At 45.3% G+C, this 17,603-nt stretch overlaps 1 protein-coding gene across 1 annotated transcript in view; it reads right to left on the bottom strand.

Moving 5' to 3' along the window:
- The window catches only part of DARS1 (aspartyl-tRNA synthetase 1), a 66,738-nt gene extending 50,091 nt beyond the window's left edge, over positions 1–16,647 (bottom strand). Inside the window, exon 1 of the mRNA XM_075284554.1 lies at positions 16,494–16,647. Coding sequence (XP_075140655.1) covers positions 16,494–16,516 — 23 coding nt within the window. The 5' untranslated portion in view covers positions 16,517–16,647. The remainder of the gene's footprint in view (positions 1–16,493) is intronic.
- Positions 16,648–17,603: the final 956 nt, after the last annotated feature.

The following is a 17,603-nucleotide window of genomic DNA, read 5'->3' as shown; positions in this document are numbered from 1 at the left end:
TAGGAGAGATAGATACAAGATAGATAGATAGATAGATAGATAGATAGATAGATAGATAGATGGGAGATAGATAGATAGATAGATAGGAGATATATGATAGATAGATAGGAGATAGATAGATAGATAGATAGATAGATAGATAGGAGATATATGATAGATAGATAGATAGATAGATAGATAGATAGATAGATAGGAGAGATAGATACAAGATAGATACAAGATAGATAGATAGGAGATAGATACAAGATAGATAGATAGATAGATAGATAGATAGATAGATAGATGGGAGATAGATAGATAGATAGATAGATAGGAGATATATGATAGATAGATAGGAGATAGATAGATAGATAGATAGATAGATAGGAGATATATGATAGATAGATAGATAGATAGATAGATAGATAGATAGATAGATAGATAGGAGATAGATAGATAGATAGATAGATAGATAGATAGATAGATAGATATGAGATAGATGGGAGATGGATAGATAGACAGATAGATAGATAGATATTTTCGGCAGACTCTCTCCCCTTCTCTGACACAGATCCTCGCTCGGCCCTTCTTAGTGACTACAGATATTTCCCAGTGACTTGGTTATGTGTCATCTATTTTTCCAAGAAACAGCTCACAACATATTTACGTAAATCCGCCTGCGGCTCGCGGTATAAGACAATAACCCTGACAGGTGTCACTGGGCAGCAAACACATAAACAGTGTGACTCGTGTGCAGCTGCCTGACACTGGGCACCTTACTCTAAGCCTTAGAATATTCCCTCCATATAGCCCATACATACCCTGACAATGGGACATTTATAGACTCGCACTTGTATACATTCACTATCTGTCTAAACAAACTTCGGACATCATTAAAGACGGGCGGCGCAGGATCGGACGCACAGGAACACTAAGTATAGACACCCTACAAGTACACGGGAGGATGTGATCCTGAGAACAGGCGGCGAGCTACAATCCCAGCAGCCAGGAAAACACGACAATAACAGTAACAGGTGTCATGGGCAGCAAACACATTAAAGGGCTGACTCGTGCGTGCACCTGCCTGGCACTGGGCACCGCTGGCTGAATCTGGGCGGCAAAACACATTAGTCATGAAGGAAATCACCAGAAACACTTCAGAGTCCGGACCGAGACTTCTAGAAGATATTATTACTGTAAATGTAGTGGAGGTGAGAATATTCCCATATCAATAGGATAGTAAGCGGTGACATCTCCCACACACAAGACCGGGGTCACACTCAGGAATTGGGAACAGATTTTAAGACCTCGGACAGAATCTGTCTCCTATAGTTTATAGGTGAGACAGCGATGCAGGCTTTTTTTCTCAGGATGAGGTCAATCTTGTAGAAATTTCCATGGCCGAAACCACGACGTAAGACTCGCACCGCTTAGCCCGATTGTATCTGAGGATTATCTACGTACAAACCTGCAATGGATGAGGTTCTGCTTTCTGGTGCGGGATCCACAGGGGCTACACTTGGAGAGGAATTCTTGGCCTAATACTCTGCAGGAAGAATGCAACAGATTTATGAAGACCGGTGTATGGTACGCCAGTCCTGATAAAGGCCCGAATGGCGCAGGGAATGAGATTTCTTCGTAAACCAGGAAGGAAATCTTGACATAGAAAGGGCCTTGGGTACCACAATATAAATGCTCTGTCTGTGAGCAGGTCTATGCGGCCTGGGACTATTCACATTGCATTTCAGTCCCTATTATATACTAGTGTATAGGTATATAGAAGTATACACTGCACACCATGATACATACTGGGGGAGGATTATGAACTGGCCTCCTCTAGAAAGCTGGGTTAGAAATGACGTCTATGGTGCACGGCCCTTATTTGCACTTTTTTGGTTTTCCATCCCCACTTGCTTTCCCTGCACTGATACCAAACAGTGTGTACAGACAGAGTCTGCACAGAAACCTTCACCAATTCCAGGGATCTGCATGTCCGTTGCTTGCTTTGCTTGTGCAACGTGATACGACGTCATGCGCAATGCAGGGTGGAGGTGTCAGCTACACCGGGGACTCCAAAATGGTGCACGATCTTATTGCGACTACAAATTTTGTGAATGTTGCATCCTTTCAAAAAAAATAAACAAAATGATTGCATACATTTTTTTTTTTTAATTACTCTAAAACCCATCAAGCTAATTAGGAGACGGCCGCTATGACCTTGGGTGGGAGTGACATCTCTCCGGACGTAAGCCACTTAGGATCCACGTCTGCGGCTGTTGCACATGGAGCTCTATTGTATTGAATGAATATTTACCGGACTCTTTGACCTTCAGGACGTCGACAAAACAATGGCCGCTGCCCGTCACGCCCGCCGAGAGGCCGGCTCTTAATTATGAGATTAAGACTACAAGCAGGCGACACATATGGACGGCCGAGGGGCTCAGCTGTGGGGAAAGTGATGAGAATGGACGACCAGGAATGTATGGAACTTGCCTTGACTCCCCGTCACTCAGCGGCCCGGGGTTTACCAGCAGACTTCAAGGCCGTAGTGCGTTATATGGGATTACCGGAGATTCCTTGACGTTCTGTACGAGGGGAAATTGCTTAATTGATTGGAGTTATATATTCGGCTGTCACCGACGCGCCATCTGTACGGTGAGAAAATCCCCATCTGCACTTGACTTTTGATCGGACAAATTCCTTAGAGAGCCGGGCAGGCGTCTGAAGCCGGGTACGAGGCGGCCGCGGCTAATGTGTCAATGGCTCTATGATTAGGTTTATACATGTGGGAATTTATCCCAGTGTCTTGTATAATAAGTTACCGATCTGATATGATGGAAGAGGCGACGCTCGGCTAAGCAAGCAGAGGTGGAAAATGTAGGCAGGAAGGTTTGGCTTTGTTTTGCCTGCCCATTACTCTTCTTAAATGGGGCTTGTCAGGTCTAGTATAAATAAAGCTTGATCATTGCGTAATGACATGTTCTGCAACTTCCTAATAATCTAGGATGATAAGACCTCCACTTGCTGTTAGTGAATAGGAACATGTTTGTTTGCACCTGTACAGGTCTAAGGCTGTGTTCACACAAGCACCACGGTCACTATATAAGAGCTCAGCCATGATGGATCCATTTATCAATTAATGCAAATGTACGCTGACGGGCCCCAAAGACTTCCTGGGGTCACATGGGGTCAAGTGTTTTTGACAACAGGAGTAAAGCAGCAGAAATGTCCCATCCTTGTCATAAAATGAGCCAGAAACTAAGACTCTGCAACAAGTATCTAAACATTACAGCCAGTGAAAGTGACAGAATCCAGGCTGATACATTGTAGCCAGTTATAGATACTCAGCTTCTCTCCTCTATCATATAACTCTATATATCACAGAGCTCAGCTTCTCTCCTCTGTCATATAACCCTATATATCACAGAGCTCAGCTTCTCTCCTCTATCATATAACCCTATATATCACAGAGCTCAGCTTCTCTCCTCTGTCATATAACCCTATACATCACAGAGCTCAGCTTCTCTCTTCTCTATCATATAACCCTATATATCACAGAGCTCAGCTTCTCTCCTCTATCATATAACCCTATATATCACAGAGCTCAGCTTCTCTCCTCTCTATCATATAACCCTATATATCACAGAGCTCAGTTTCTCTCCTCTATCATATAACCCTATATATCACAGAGCTCAGCTTCTCTCCTCTCTATCATATAACCCTATATATCACAGAGCTCAGCTTCTCTCCTCTATCATATAACCCTATATATCACAGAGCTCAGCTTCTCTCCTCTGTCATATAACCCTATACATCACAGAGCTCAGCTTCTCTCTTCTCTATCATATAACCCTATATATCACAGAGCTCAGCTTCTCTCCTCTATCATATAACCCTATATATCACAGAGCTCAGCTTCTCTCCTCTATCATATAACCCTATATATCACAGAGCTCAGCTTCTCTCCTCTGTCATATAACCCTATACATCACAGAGCTCAGCTTCTCTCTTCTCTATCATATAACCCTATATATCACAGAGCTCAGCTTCTCTCCTCTATCATATAACCCTATATATCACAGAGCTCAGCTTCTCTAGTCTATCATATAACCCTATATATCACAGAGCTCAGCTTCTCTCCTCTCTATCATATAACCCTATATATCACAGAGCTCAGCTTCTCTCCTCTATCATATAACCCTATATATCACAGAGCTCAGCTTCTCTCCTCTATCATATAACCCTATATATCACAGAGCTCAGCTTCTCTCCTCTCCATCATATAACCCTATATATCACAGAGCTCAGCTTCTCTCCTCTGTCATATAACCCTATATATCACAGAGCTCAGCTTCTCTCCTCTATCCTATAACCCTATATATCACAGAGCTCAGCTTCTCTCCTCTATCATATAACCCTATATATCACAGAGCTCAGCTTCTCTCCTCTATCATATAACCCTATATATCACAGAGCTCAGCTTCTCTCCTCTATCATATAACCCTATATATCACAGAGCTCAGCTTCTCTCCTCTATCCTATAACCCTATATATCACAGAGCTCAGCTTCTCTCCTCTATCCTATAACCCTATATATCACAGAGCTCAGCTTCTCTCCTCTACCATATAACCTATATATCACAGAGCTCAGCTTCTCTCCTCTATCATATAACCCTATATATCACAGAGCTCAGCTTCTCTCCTCTATCCTATAACCCTATATATCACAGAGCTCAGCTTCTCTCCTCTCTATCATATAACCCTATATATCACAGAGCTCAGCTTCTCTCCTCTCTATCATATAACCCTATATATCACAGAGCTCAGCTTCTCTCCTCTCTATCATATAACCCTATATATCACAGAGCTCAGCTTCTCTCCTCTATCCTATAACCCTATATATCACAGAGCTCAGCTTCTCTCCTCTATCATATAACCCTATATATCACAGAGCTCAGCTTCTCTCCTCTATCCTATAACCCTATATATCACAGAGCTCAGCTTCTCTCCTCTACCATATAACCTATATATCACAGAGCTCAGCTTCTCTCCTCTATCATATAACCCTATATATCACAGAGCTCAGCTTCTCTCCTCTATCCTATAACCCTATATATCACAGAGCTCAGCTTCTCTCCTCTCTATCATATAACCCTATATATCACAGAGCTCAGCTTCTCTCCTCTATCATATAACCCTATATATCACAGAGCTCAGCTTCTCTCCTCTCTATCATATAACCCTATATATCACAGAGCTCAGCTTCTCTCCTCTATCATATAACCCTATATATCACAGAGCTCAGCTTCTCTCCCTCTATCATATAGCCCTATATATCACAGAGCTCAGCTTCTCTCCTCTATCATATAACCTACATATCACAGAGCTCAGCTTCTCTCCTCTATCCTATAACCCTATATATCAAAGAGCTCAGCTTCTCTCCTCTCTATCGTATAACCCTATATATCACAGAGCTCAGCTTCTCTCCTCTATCCTATAACCCTATATATCACAGAGCTCAGCTTCTCTCCTCTATCATATAACCCTATATATCACAGAGCTCAGCTTCTCTCCTCTATCATATAACCTACATATCACAGAGCTCAGCTTCTCTCCTCTATCCTATAACCCTATATATCACAGAGCTCAGCTTCTCTCCTCTATCCTATAACCCTATATATCACAGAGCTCAGCTTCTCTCCTCTCTATCATATAACCCTATATATCACAGAGCTCAGCTTCTCTCCCTCTATCATATAACCCTATATATCACCGAGCTCAGCTTCTCTCCTCTATCATATAACCTACATATCACAGAGCTCAGCTTCTCTCCTCTATCCTATAACCCTATATATCACAGAGCTCAGCTTCTCTCCTCTCTATCATATAACCCTATATATCACAGAGCTCAGCTTCTCTCCCTCTATCATATAACCTATATATCACACAGCTCAGCTTCTCTCCTCCATCATATAACCCTATATATCACAGAGCTCAGCTTCTCTCCTCTATCATATAATCCTATATATCACACAGCTCAGCTTCTCTCCTCTATCCTATAACCCTATATATCACACAGCTCAGCTTCTCTCCTCTATCTTATAACCTATATATCACAGAGCTCAGCTTCTCTCCTCTATCCTATAACCCTATATATCACAGAGCTCAGCTTCTCTCCTCTATCCTATAACCCTATATATCACACAGCTCAGCTTCTCTCCTCTATCCTATAACCCTATATATCACAGAGCTCAGCTTCTCTCCTCTATCATATAACCCTATATATCACAGAGCTCAGCTTCTCTCCTCTATCATATAACCTATACATCACACAGCTCAGCTTCTCTCCTCTATCATATAACCCTATATATACATCAGAGCTCAGCTTCTCTCCTCTATCATATAACCCTATATATCACAGAGCTCAGCTTCTCTCCTCTATCATATAACCCTATATATCACAGAGCTCAGCTTCTCTCCTCTATCATATAACCTATATATCACAGAGCTCAGCTTCTCTCCTCTATCCTATAACCCTATATATCACACAGCTCAGCTTCTCTCCTCTATCTTATAACCCTATATATCACAGAGCTCAGATTCTCTCCTCTATCATATAACCTATATATCACAGAGCTCAGCTTCTCTCCTCTATCATATAACCTATACATCACACAGCTCAGCTTCTCTCCTCTATCATATAACCCTATATATACATCAGAGCTCAGCTTCTCTCCTCTATCATATAACCCTATATATCACAGAGCTCAGCTTCTCTCCTCTATCATATAACCTATATATCACAGAGCTCAGCTTCTCTTCTCTATCATATAACCTATATATCACACAGCTCAGCTTCTCTCCTCTATCATATAATCATATATATCACAGAGCTCAGCTTCTCTCTTCTATCATATAACCCTATATATCACAGAGCTCAGCTTCTCTCTTCTCTATCATATAACCCTATATATCACAGAGCTCAGCTTCTCTCCTCTATCCTATAACCCTATATATCACAGAGCTCAGCTTCTCTCCTCTATAATATAACCCTATATATCACAGAGCTCAGCTTCTCCCCCAGTTTTCCAGACTGATAACAGAAAGTAACAACCTACATTCCTCAACAAAGCAAAGCTATAGATATAAACTACACGGTCGCTGCCTCTTTTAGGATGGCAGACCCTGTGTTGGAGGTCTCTCATATAATAAATGATCCTATATTACAATTATTTTGCAGAATTCTGTAAAGCAGATGCACCGCAGATCGCGCTTCACGTACCCAGCGTAGATAGGAGCGGCGTCCGGTGACAGGCGAATTAATCTGCGCTATCAGATGATAAATGCCATTTATAAGTGCGGGTCTCGCGGGCCGCATGAGGGTAAATGTAAGCGTCTGCACAATGGCAAAGGCGGATGATTGATGTGTTGTGTAACAAAGGCCGGGGCCACATCCCGGAGCCCCTCCGCTGCGCGCCGAATTTACATCCCATTAACATTACAATCTGTGACGGCTTTTCAGCCCGAGACAATTAGATCTTTTTACACATTCAATGGTGGCGTCCAAAATAATCCGCCTTTGTCATTGACGCCAATTACATACCATAAACCGCTACTGAATCTTAATAAATAATTTACCAATTTTCCGTTCTTGTAAAGTAGCTATTAAGTGTCAATGGCGGGTCGGAGCGAGGAATTCTGCAAAGAATGGGGCTTGTTTAAGGGGTATCCCGAGCACAGAGGTCCCGACCATCCCTCAGCATTTTAATAAAAACTTTGCAATGTGCTGTTCCTCTGTTATTCCTCCTGGAAATATAGGACTAATTGAAGTAGTTACCATTCTCACTGCACAAACGCTTTTGGATCAGATTTGTTGGGGTTGTTACTGAAAATTTAGGACGATCCAAGCAAATTTGGGACTGTTGGACACTATGGGATCTCAATCTGCCCGGTCTGTTTGCTCTCATACAAGATAAGCCCCCGCCAGAGTTTCGGCAGCCCCCACCAGTACCCAGCACAGGGGATCCAGTTTATTTTTTCATAACAGCCAACTGGTTACCTCTTTGATGTTTAGGCTTCGTTGTGCAGAACTCTGATTCTTTTTCTAACCTCCGCCCGGGTTATATCCACATCCCCGTAATGGGGCGTAATCTGTGAGACAATTAGCACAGTCCACAGAGATCGGACTCCAAAATATGTCCCTGACATTTCATCTAGCCGCCCCTGTTGAGGACTGAGGGATAGAAGTGCCCCGGGGTTTTCCTTGGCTAAATATAAGGTTCCCCTGAGGCCGCTCCTACTGACGGAGGTATTAATAAGGAGCACATGCCCCTTTAAGACAGGCTGATGATGTGCAGGGGGTGTTAATATACAGCCCAAAATAATAAGGGGTCTTCCCAAAATATCCATGTATAACAACACGCCATAAATATGTGCCCCACCCTGTGTGAGAGTCGGGGCCCTCTATCCCGCTTGGCAGCGCTGCATTAAGGTAGAGATGTCAACATTGAAAAGGGTTTCCAAAATTTGGATACCAATGACCAATCCTTAGGTGAAATCTTGCAGTATATTCCGCCATACTGTGGCTTAAAAATCCGCCCCCAAGTCATTTCACGCTGCAGGGTTTTTTCTTTTTGAAGCAAGTGGATAAGATTTGTTAAAACCTCATCCACTTTCTGCAACCGTACAGTTCTGCAACGGAAAATTAGGTGCGGATCCATCACATGTGGACATACCCTTAGGCCTCATGACAAATGTCCTCCATTTGATTTGGGGGGGTAGATTGGTTCGGGCCTGCTGTATTGGAACAGAATGAATTATTGGAACCCCCTGAAGAGCCTTCGGCGAGGGTGACCATAGGGTCCATGTGGTGTAAATATTCCGCCATGGAACATATTGCAAACCCCTGGCGATTCAGACGCTACATGTGGATTCTGTCACAGATCTGGTTGACAATTGACCCCTGGGGAAAACTGCAAAAAATATGCAACAGAATGAGCGTGTGCATTTATATATGACTGCAGCACGAGGCCCCTGTACATAGTGGCGTCTGGTCCAGGGCGCTTATGTGTTCTCCAAGGACCCTTCCAATAGGAAAAACAGACTGGACAGGACCTGCTTGATATTTTGTGGCTCGGTTCTTCAGCCCTCACCCAGGGCAATAGAATGAATGGGTGCGTACAATATGGATCCATAATAACGTATATAGTCACGTGCATGCGGCCTGATCCACTTACTTGACCCTGTGATCTGCTGCCACGTTTACCTGCACCAACCCAGGTATAAAATCTGCATCGTGTGACTTCAGCCTTACTGGGGATGCATTTCAGGGGTAAGTGCTGTGCAGGAACCAAACTTCATGGCGATGGCGTACAGACCTATTGCGAGTCGGCAGATCGGAGGGTCTCATTACAGTGGGAGCGCTGCAGATGGAGACGAAGCTCATCATGTGAATTACCCCCTCCCCTCCTCCCAGAAAAGTAAGTGACCCCGAGCTGCAGTGAAAGGGTTAGCTGCGCATATGCCTGGCCCCCGGACAATGAAGTGAAGAGTAGACTATCGGCGGCCTGTAAATCCATCTGTCTACATGCTGCGATATGGGAGGTCCGCGCTCGCTGCACTTCATAAACACAATGGGCGCTCTTTACACGTATGCAAATGAGCTAAAATATTTACTCACAATGCCGCCCGTGACGCCAGGTTCCCACAGCAACCAGCACAAATGAACCCGCTCCCCGTGACTGTATGCGCGCGGTGCCAGGCGGGCGCTCCATCGGAGAGTCCTACAACTTTATTATATACTTCAGAGAACGCTTCTCAATTCCAGCGGCAGAAAAATGGCGCAAAAAACTCACAGGCTCCGGGTTCGCAACAAAAATTGTCAAAAGGGGTGCACACGGCCCCAAAATGAGTCCAAGGGCATTTGTGCAGCTTTTCTGAAACCTACACGGTCTACGAGGTGGCACAAATGTAAGCGTAAGTGCACGGCCCACCAGAGGAGGCGCCTGATATATACCTGATATATCTGCTGAATATCCTCCACGTACACTACAATGACCCCTGAATAGGCCCCCAAATTATAACGCCCTCCTGAATGTGACCCCAAATCATAACGCCCCTGAATATGCTCCCACGTTATAAAGTCCCCATGAATATGCCCCCAAATTATAACACCCCCCGATTATGCCCTCATATTATACTGCCCCCCTGCATATGCCCCCACGTTATAACATCCCTTTGAATACGACCCCACATTATAATGTTCCCCCAATTTATAACATCCCACTGAACATACCCCACATTATAATGTCCCCCTGAATGACCCCCACCCGTCACCTTTAAAGGAGTCCGTTTGTCCGTTGTTCTGATCCTCCAACAGACCAGAACAACGGACACCCCGACGCTAGTATGAACCTCGCCTAAACGTATCAGTCTTGTACCAGTAACATAAGAGATCACCTCCTACTATGTGATAATCCGGCGTCTACAAGCCCGACCGACGTCACCCCATAAAACGTTATCATTTGCATAAATCACCAAACAGACCCGAGGGAACAAAAGACAAACCACGGAGTCTGTTCTAGTGATAATGCAGCTGACGGTAAACAGCGAAATCTCACCACATCCTGAACGCCACGAGCACGCCATGTCACCCCCGCCGCCAGAAAACAAGACAGATTGAGCGATACAGGTGACAGCCGCTAACTGCATACAGTGACACAGGAAAGATCTAGAACCTGACGGCAGGCGCAGCGGGCGCCGAGACCTACAACACCAGTACACACCAGTATGACTGTACTGGAAACCACAGAGAACAAAGGGAGCCAGCAACGTACAGAGACCAAATCCTCCATACTGGTAGAGCTGCCAATCAGGAGCCCAGGCGAGCTGGGTGCTAACACATAAGGAAGCCATTACAGTGACACCAGGGTTATCATCCAGCTTTCCTAGATCCTTGACTAACACCACCATTTCCACCTCACCCATTTTCCTTCAAAACTAGACATAATTGTCATTCAGGACTGCAGGAAAGCTGGGTGGTAACTGGTGAGGACGACATTACAGCTGACACGGGGGTTACTATCCAGCTTTCCTATATCCTTAAATAGCACAACCATCTCCTCTGCTCCTATATTGTTACAGAACCAAGCACTAATGCCATTCAGGACTGCAGGAAAGCTGGGTGGTAACTGGTGAGGAGGACATTATAGCTGACACAGGGGTTACTATCCAGCTTTCGTATATCCTTAAATAGCACAACCATTTCCTCTGCTCCTATATTATTACAGAACCAAGCACTAATGCCATTCAGGACTGCAGGAAAGCTGGGTGGAAACTGGTGAGGAGGACATTATAGCTGACACAGGGGTTACTATCCAGCTTTCCTATATCCTTAAATAGCACAACCATTTCCTCTGCTCCTATATTATTACAGAACCAAGCACTAATGCCATTCAGAACTGCAGGAAAGCTGGGTGGTAAGGAGGCCATTACAGCCAATACAGAGGTTATTACCCAGCTTTCTAAGACCCTTGAATAGCATATCATCGCTATAATACGGCATAACTATATTCAGTACCACAAGAAAGCTGGGTGGTAACCCATAAGGAGACCGTTCCAGCTAACACAGGGGTTATTACCAAACTTTACTAGACCCATTCAGGACTCCAGGAAACATGGGATAATTCATCAGCAGGCCATTACAGTTCACAAAGGGATGATCACCCAACTTTCCTAGATGCTTGATTAGCACAGCTGTCTATTCTGCTTCCATATTACTACACAACTAGGCACAGATACCATTCCGGACTCCAGGAAAGCTGAGTGGAAACCGATAAGGAGGCCATTACAGCTTTACTTCACTGAATAGCACAACTGTCTGACCCATTCCTATATGACCATGTAACTAGTCACAAATGCTACTCAGGACACCAGGAAAGCTGAGTGCTAACCCATAAGGGAGGTCATTACAGGTGTAACACCCAACTTTCCTCCATTCTTGAATAGTACGAACGTCTCCTCCACTCCCACATTAGTACATAACTGGGAATAATTGCCATTCAGGGCTGCAAGAAAGCTGGGTGGTAATCAATTTGTCAATGAAAAGTCTGGGGGCCCTACAGGACAACCATGGCAGGTCGTGTATTGGCTCCATTACAGCAGACAGTTCTGGCCTCTAGTCGCCCCCTATGGAGAGGTAATGGAGGGGGGTGAGGCCGAATGTCATGTAAATAAGCCCCCTCATCTCCCCTCCATTGTCCTCATGTCTAGCCGGCGGGGTCAATGTCATATCATCATATCAGAGGACAAAGGATGAGGGCGCCCCCCCGCAGACATCATGGCTGCCCTCTGTGGCATCATACCAGCCGACGCCGGGTCACACCATGAAAGATGGCAGATTAACCTTCTAGATGCCACTGACACGACCTGGCAGTGGTGAGACCAGGAGGAGAAGGATGATGGAGGTGAAGACGCACAGCAATCCCTATAATCTGTAATCCAGAACACAATCCAGCAACTATGACCTAAGGAGAAAATCTGGTCATCGAGAATGCTAAAATCCAGAAAACCCAAACACTCAGAACCTATAGTTTAGGGAAAGTCAATAAAAACTTAACTATCCGGCATCCTATAGTGCAGAATATCTGCCCATGTAGCATTCTATAATCCAGAAAACCTGACTATCCTCCACCAATCATCTAGGAAAAAAAATCTAGCATCCTAGAATCCAGAAAATCTGCCCATGTTGTGTTTTACAAGGCAGAAGCTCTGAACCTCCTGCGTGTGTAATTTAGGAAAAATACAAAAAAAAAAAAAAAACACAAACCCTGACCTGCCGCCATCCTACAATCCAATACGGTGGACTGAAGTCTAGGTAATCTGACAATCTAGAAAATGAGTCGATCCAAAATTCCATAACCCAGAAAACCTATTATCTGGTGCAGGAGTCGGTAACCTTCAGCTGCTGTGGAACTACAACTCCCAACATGCTCCATTCACTTCCATGGGAGCGCCCGACAGACCCCTGTCCGTTTTTCTGTTGCCCCGACAGACCCCTGTCCGTTTTTCTGTTGCCCCGACAGACCCCTGTCCGAGACCCCTGTGAGCTCCAGCTCTTGTCTGTTCAAGGTGAGGTGTAGTCTCTTCCTGAACCATTTCGGGGTACATAATATCAGAGTTTGATTTTTATTTATTAACTTTTGGGGGGCAATCACTGGCAGGTGTTTTTTACGTATTACCGCCATCCTCACGCCGGTGAACAGTTACACAACATTAAGGGGTCTGCACGACCTCACGCACCTGTCAACCTATCACATGGGGGCAGGACAATTTTATCATCAGCAACCTGGGAAAGTTGAGTGACAACCTTTCAATCTTTCCCAGACGTCTTAACAATACGGCAGACAAGGATGACTTCCTACACAAACCACAGCAGGTATGAAGGAGGCGCAGTCCTGTCTGCAGTCGGCGATGGAGCGCACTTACCCCTGTAGGGCACGTCTGCAGCCCCCAGTGAGCAGACGATACAGGTGCGCCATGTGACGCCGATGGCGGGGGCACAACAATACACGTCAGAGAGGGAGGAAGGAGGAGGCACAAACCACAGCGTCTCCATCTACCATAATCCCCCAAACATGAACCTACACCTGCGTCACACATGGGGGTAAAGTGGAGCAGCTGGGGGGGGGGGGCTTATCAGACGAAAGACACTGAAGGTCTCCAAGTGTCATGAACTTTATTTACCAATACCGAACTTCCCCTTTAAGATAATTTACCGGTTCTGCTGCAGAATCTTCAGAAAATAACAGCAAAGCCTGCAAAATAAATGGAAATACACCCACAGGGGTCCAGGATATATTCCAAATAGTTTGGGAGTTGTAATAGCAGCGATATTGGTTGTCACCCAGCTTTCCTAGAAACAGATAACTAACAAATGTCAGTTTAGAACTGGTTCAGGGTTAAAAACACACGACTGCTTTCTTTCAAAAACAGCACCACATGTCTCCGTAGGTTGTGCATGGTATTGCGCTCATCCATGTTCCCTCAGCGGTGCTGAACTGTAATACCAGACACGACCCATGGATAGGGGAGGCGCTGTTTCTGGAAGAAAACACTTCATTTTAATGCTGTGTTATAGCGACAAATCCTGTCCCGACTGTGGGACAATATGTAAGTTGCAGTCACTAGACACGGTTTGCAGACAAAATATAGGCTGTATAATATGGATGCATTAATGGCCGCCTGATTCTGTTTTTTTTTCTCCTACAATCCCTTTAATGGCGGCCACATCTGACTTCCTTTAAGGCTGCAGTGTCCCCGGGCACATGTAATTATAACCCACCTCTAACCTGGCACCTGTCTGACAGGCATCACTCCTCGCAGCCTTGCCCACGAAACCCTGACTGCTGTCTCCATCTTTTAATAAAGACCAAAACCCAGCGGGGGAAGGGATGATACCGGGACGCTGGAATGTCACCAGAGATGTCTGTCAGTCATGGACTGACTAATGACCTGCAGAGCCCGGCGTGCCCACCACCGCTCTGTGCCAGGGACGAGGAGGCCGCACATGTGCCTGTCAGTCAGACCGAGGAGATGTCACATACACAGATGACAGTGACAGCGCACGCCCTGCTTGTGACCGGGGATTGTGCAAACTCAACTGTGCAAAAGGATTGTGTCATGTGCGCGGTGACACAGGGGCGGCCGAGAGAGTGTAAAACTAATTGTTCAGAGTGTGTCCTCTAATCTGGTATTATGGGGGGTTCTATGGCTGTCACATTGTTATGGGGGGTTCTATGGCTGTCACATTGTTATGGGGGGATTCTATGGCTGTCACATTGTTATGGGGGATTCTATGGCTGTCACATTGTTATGGGGGATTCTATGGCTGTCACATTGTTATGGGGGGATTATATGGCTGTCACACTGTTATGGGGGGATTCTATGGCTGTCACATTGTTATGGGGGAATTCTATGGCTGTCACATTGTTATGGGGGAATTCTATGGCTGTCACATTGTTATGGGGGGATTCTATGGCTGTCACACTTATGGGGGGATTCTATGGCTGTCACATTGTTATGGGGGGATTCTATGGCTGTCACATTGTTATGGGGGGATTCTATGGCTGTCACATTGTTATGGGGGATTCTATGGCTGTCACATTGTTATGGGGGGATTCTATGGCTGTCACATTGTTATGGGGGATTCTATGGCTGTCACATTGTTATGGGGGGATTCTATGGCTGTCACATTGTTATGGGGGGATTCTATGGCTGTCACATTGTTATGGGGGATTCTATGGTTGTCACATTGTTATGGGGGGATTCTATGGCTGTCACACTTATGGGGGGATTCTATGGCTGTCACATCGTTATGGGGGGATTCAATGGCTGTCACATTGTTATGGGGGGATTCTATGGCTGTCACATTGTTATGGGGGATTCTATGGCTGTCACATTGTTATGGGGGGATTCTATGGCTGTCACATTGTTATGGGGGATTCTATGGCTGTCACATTGTTATGGGGGGTTCTATGGCTGTCACATTGTTATGGGGGATTCTATGGCTGTCACATTGTTATGGGGGGATTCTATGGCTGTCACATTGTTATGGGGGATTCTATGACTGTCACATTGTTATGGGGGGATTCTATGGCTGTCACATTGTTATGGGGGATTCTATGGCTGGAACATTGTTATGGGGGGATTCTATGGCTGGAACATTGTTATGGGGGGATTCTCTGCTTGGCACATTGTTATGGGGGATTCTCTGCTTGGCACATTGTTATGGGGGGATTCTCTGCTTGGCACATTGTTATGGGGGATTCTATGACTGTCACATTGTTATGGGGGATTCTATGGCTGTCACACTTATGGGGGGATTCTATGGCTGGGACATTGTTATGGGGGGATTCTATGGCTGGGACATTGTTATGGGGGGATTCTATGGCTGTCACATTGTTATGGGGGGACTCTGCTTGGCACATTGTTATGGGGGGATTCTATGGCTGTCACATTGTTATGGGGGGATTCTATGGCTGTCACATTGTTATGGGGGGTTCTATGGCTGTCACACTTATGGGGGGATTCTCTGCTTGGCACATTGTTATGGGGGGATTCTATGGCTGGGACATTGTTATAGGGGGATTCTATGACTGTCACACTGTTATGGGGGGATTCTCTGCTGGGCACATCAGTATATGGATATTGTATAGCTGTTGCACCTATGGGGGGATTCTATTTTAGGCCACTTGTGTGAACACGTCCCTTCCATATAATAATGGCCAGTGACAGCTTGCAGGGGATTGCATCATGTCTGTCCTGTCAGGGCTCCTCTGCCTTTGATAACCAGATACACTTTCCACCAATATCACTCTTGTTGCACTACAAGTCCCAGCAGACCCCCGGACACTCAGACCCTTCTGGCACCCGTAGTTTCACAATTGCTGGTGCACCCCACACGTGACAAGCCGAGGGGCTGCCGGTGAGAATGGTGAGTGCTGCCGCCATCTTACCCCTTGTTCTCCTCCTTGGTCATGGTGATGACAGACGGGCAGATATCACAGGGGGGTGTCCCGAACGAGCCCCAAAAATCCGGCCTCCAACACCAACGTGCACTGGAACTGAAAGGGGGAAGGAATTCGCGGCGACACGCTCTAGCCTATGGCTGGAATGCTAGGAGTACGGCTGAGCTGGGAACAAGACGGCGGCACTAAAGTTCCGGGGGAAAGAGGTTCCGCTTGTGATATAAAGTGACTGAGGAAGTGACTGTCAGTATTTTAGTAGAGGAGACTTCACACCCCTGCCCAGGGCTCTGCTGACAGCCATTATGTCACCTGTTGGGATTGTTGATGCAGAAATCTCCACGTCATCATTCTCAGTAGTTGCAAAGAGTCTGATAAATGAAGGGAATTTAGCAAATACCAAAAAATTAACCCTATTCCCACTCAAAAACAGATTGTACTATCGCGCATTTGTCTCCAAATTCTCATCCTCCGCAGTAATGGTGCAAGTTATGAGTTTTAATGTTTTTATGCCCATTTGGTATACCGGTCATGTGGCTTGCAGGTCCTTGTTCAGTCCATTGTAGACCATTGACCGAAAATACGTCTGTCTGGATTAGACTAGGACTGTATAGTGAAAAAGCAGTTCATTTCTATGGTGTTGGATGCTACACGCAACGTGCGGTGACAGTCACACCATCATCCAACCTCGCTCAACTTTATGTCACATATCAATGTCACCTGCAACATCATTCCTGTAATCTGCAATTGTGCGACATGTGGCAGCGAGTCCAGGGACGGTGAAAAGTAAAAAAAAAGAAAACCATCCTCACTCGTCCCCAGTGCACCAGTGTCCCAGGCTACTATCTGATCCATCAGCACCTAGGAACGTCCTGGATCCTTTCCTTAAATTTGTAATGCTTTTTGCAGGCAGTGCGCCTCATCTATGACAAGGTCCACACCTCTACATAAATGAGGTGCACTCTCTACTGGAAAAAAAAGGTTAAATTTTTTTATGCTCCCCTAACTTTTAAGCTGAGACCACACGTTGCAGAAAAATATTGCATTTTTTCATACTGATGACCTATCCATGGGGTTATTTATCAATATCTGATCAGTGGG

Source organism: Leptodactylus fuscus, chromosome 8 (genome assembly GCF_031893055.1).
Source record: "Leptodactylus fuscus isolate aLepFus1 chromosome 8, aLepFus1.hap2, whole genome shotgun sequence".
NCBI classification, from domain to species: domain Eukaryota; kingdom Metazoa; phylum Chordata; class Amphibia; order Anura; family Leptodactylidae; genus Leptodactylus; species Leptodactylus fuscus.
Note: the sequence above shows the minus strand (reverse complement) of the source record. Positions and strands in the feature narration are given on the sequence as shown.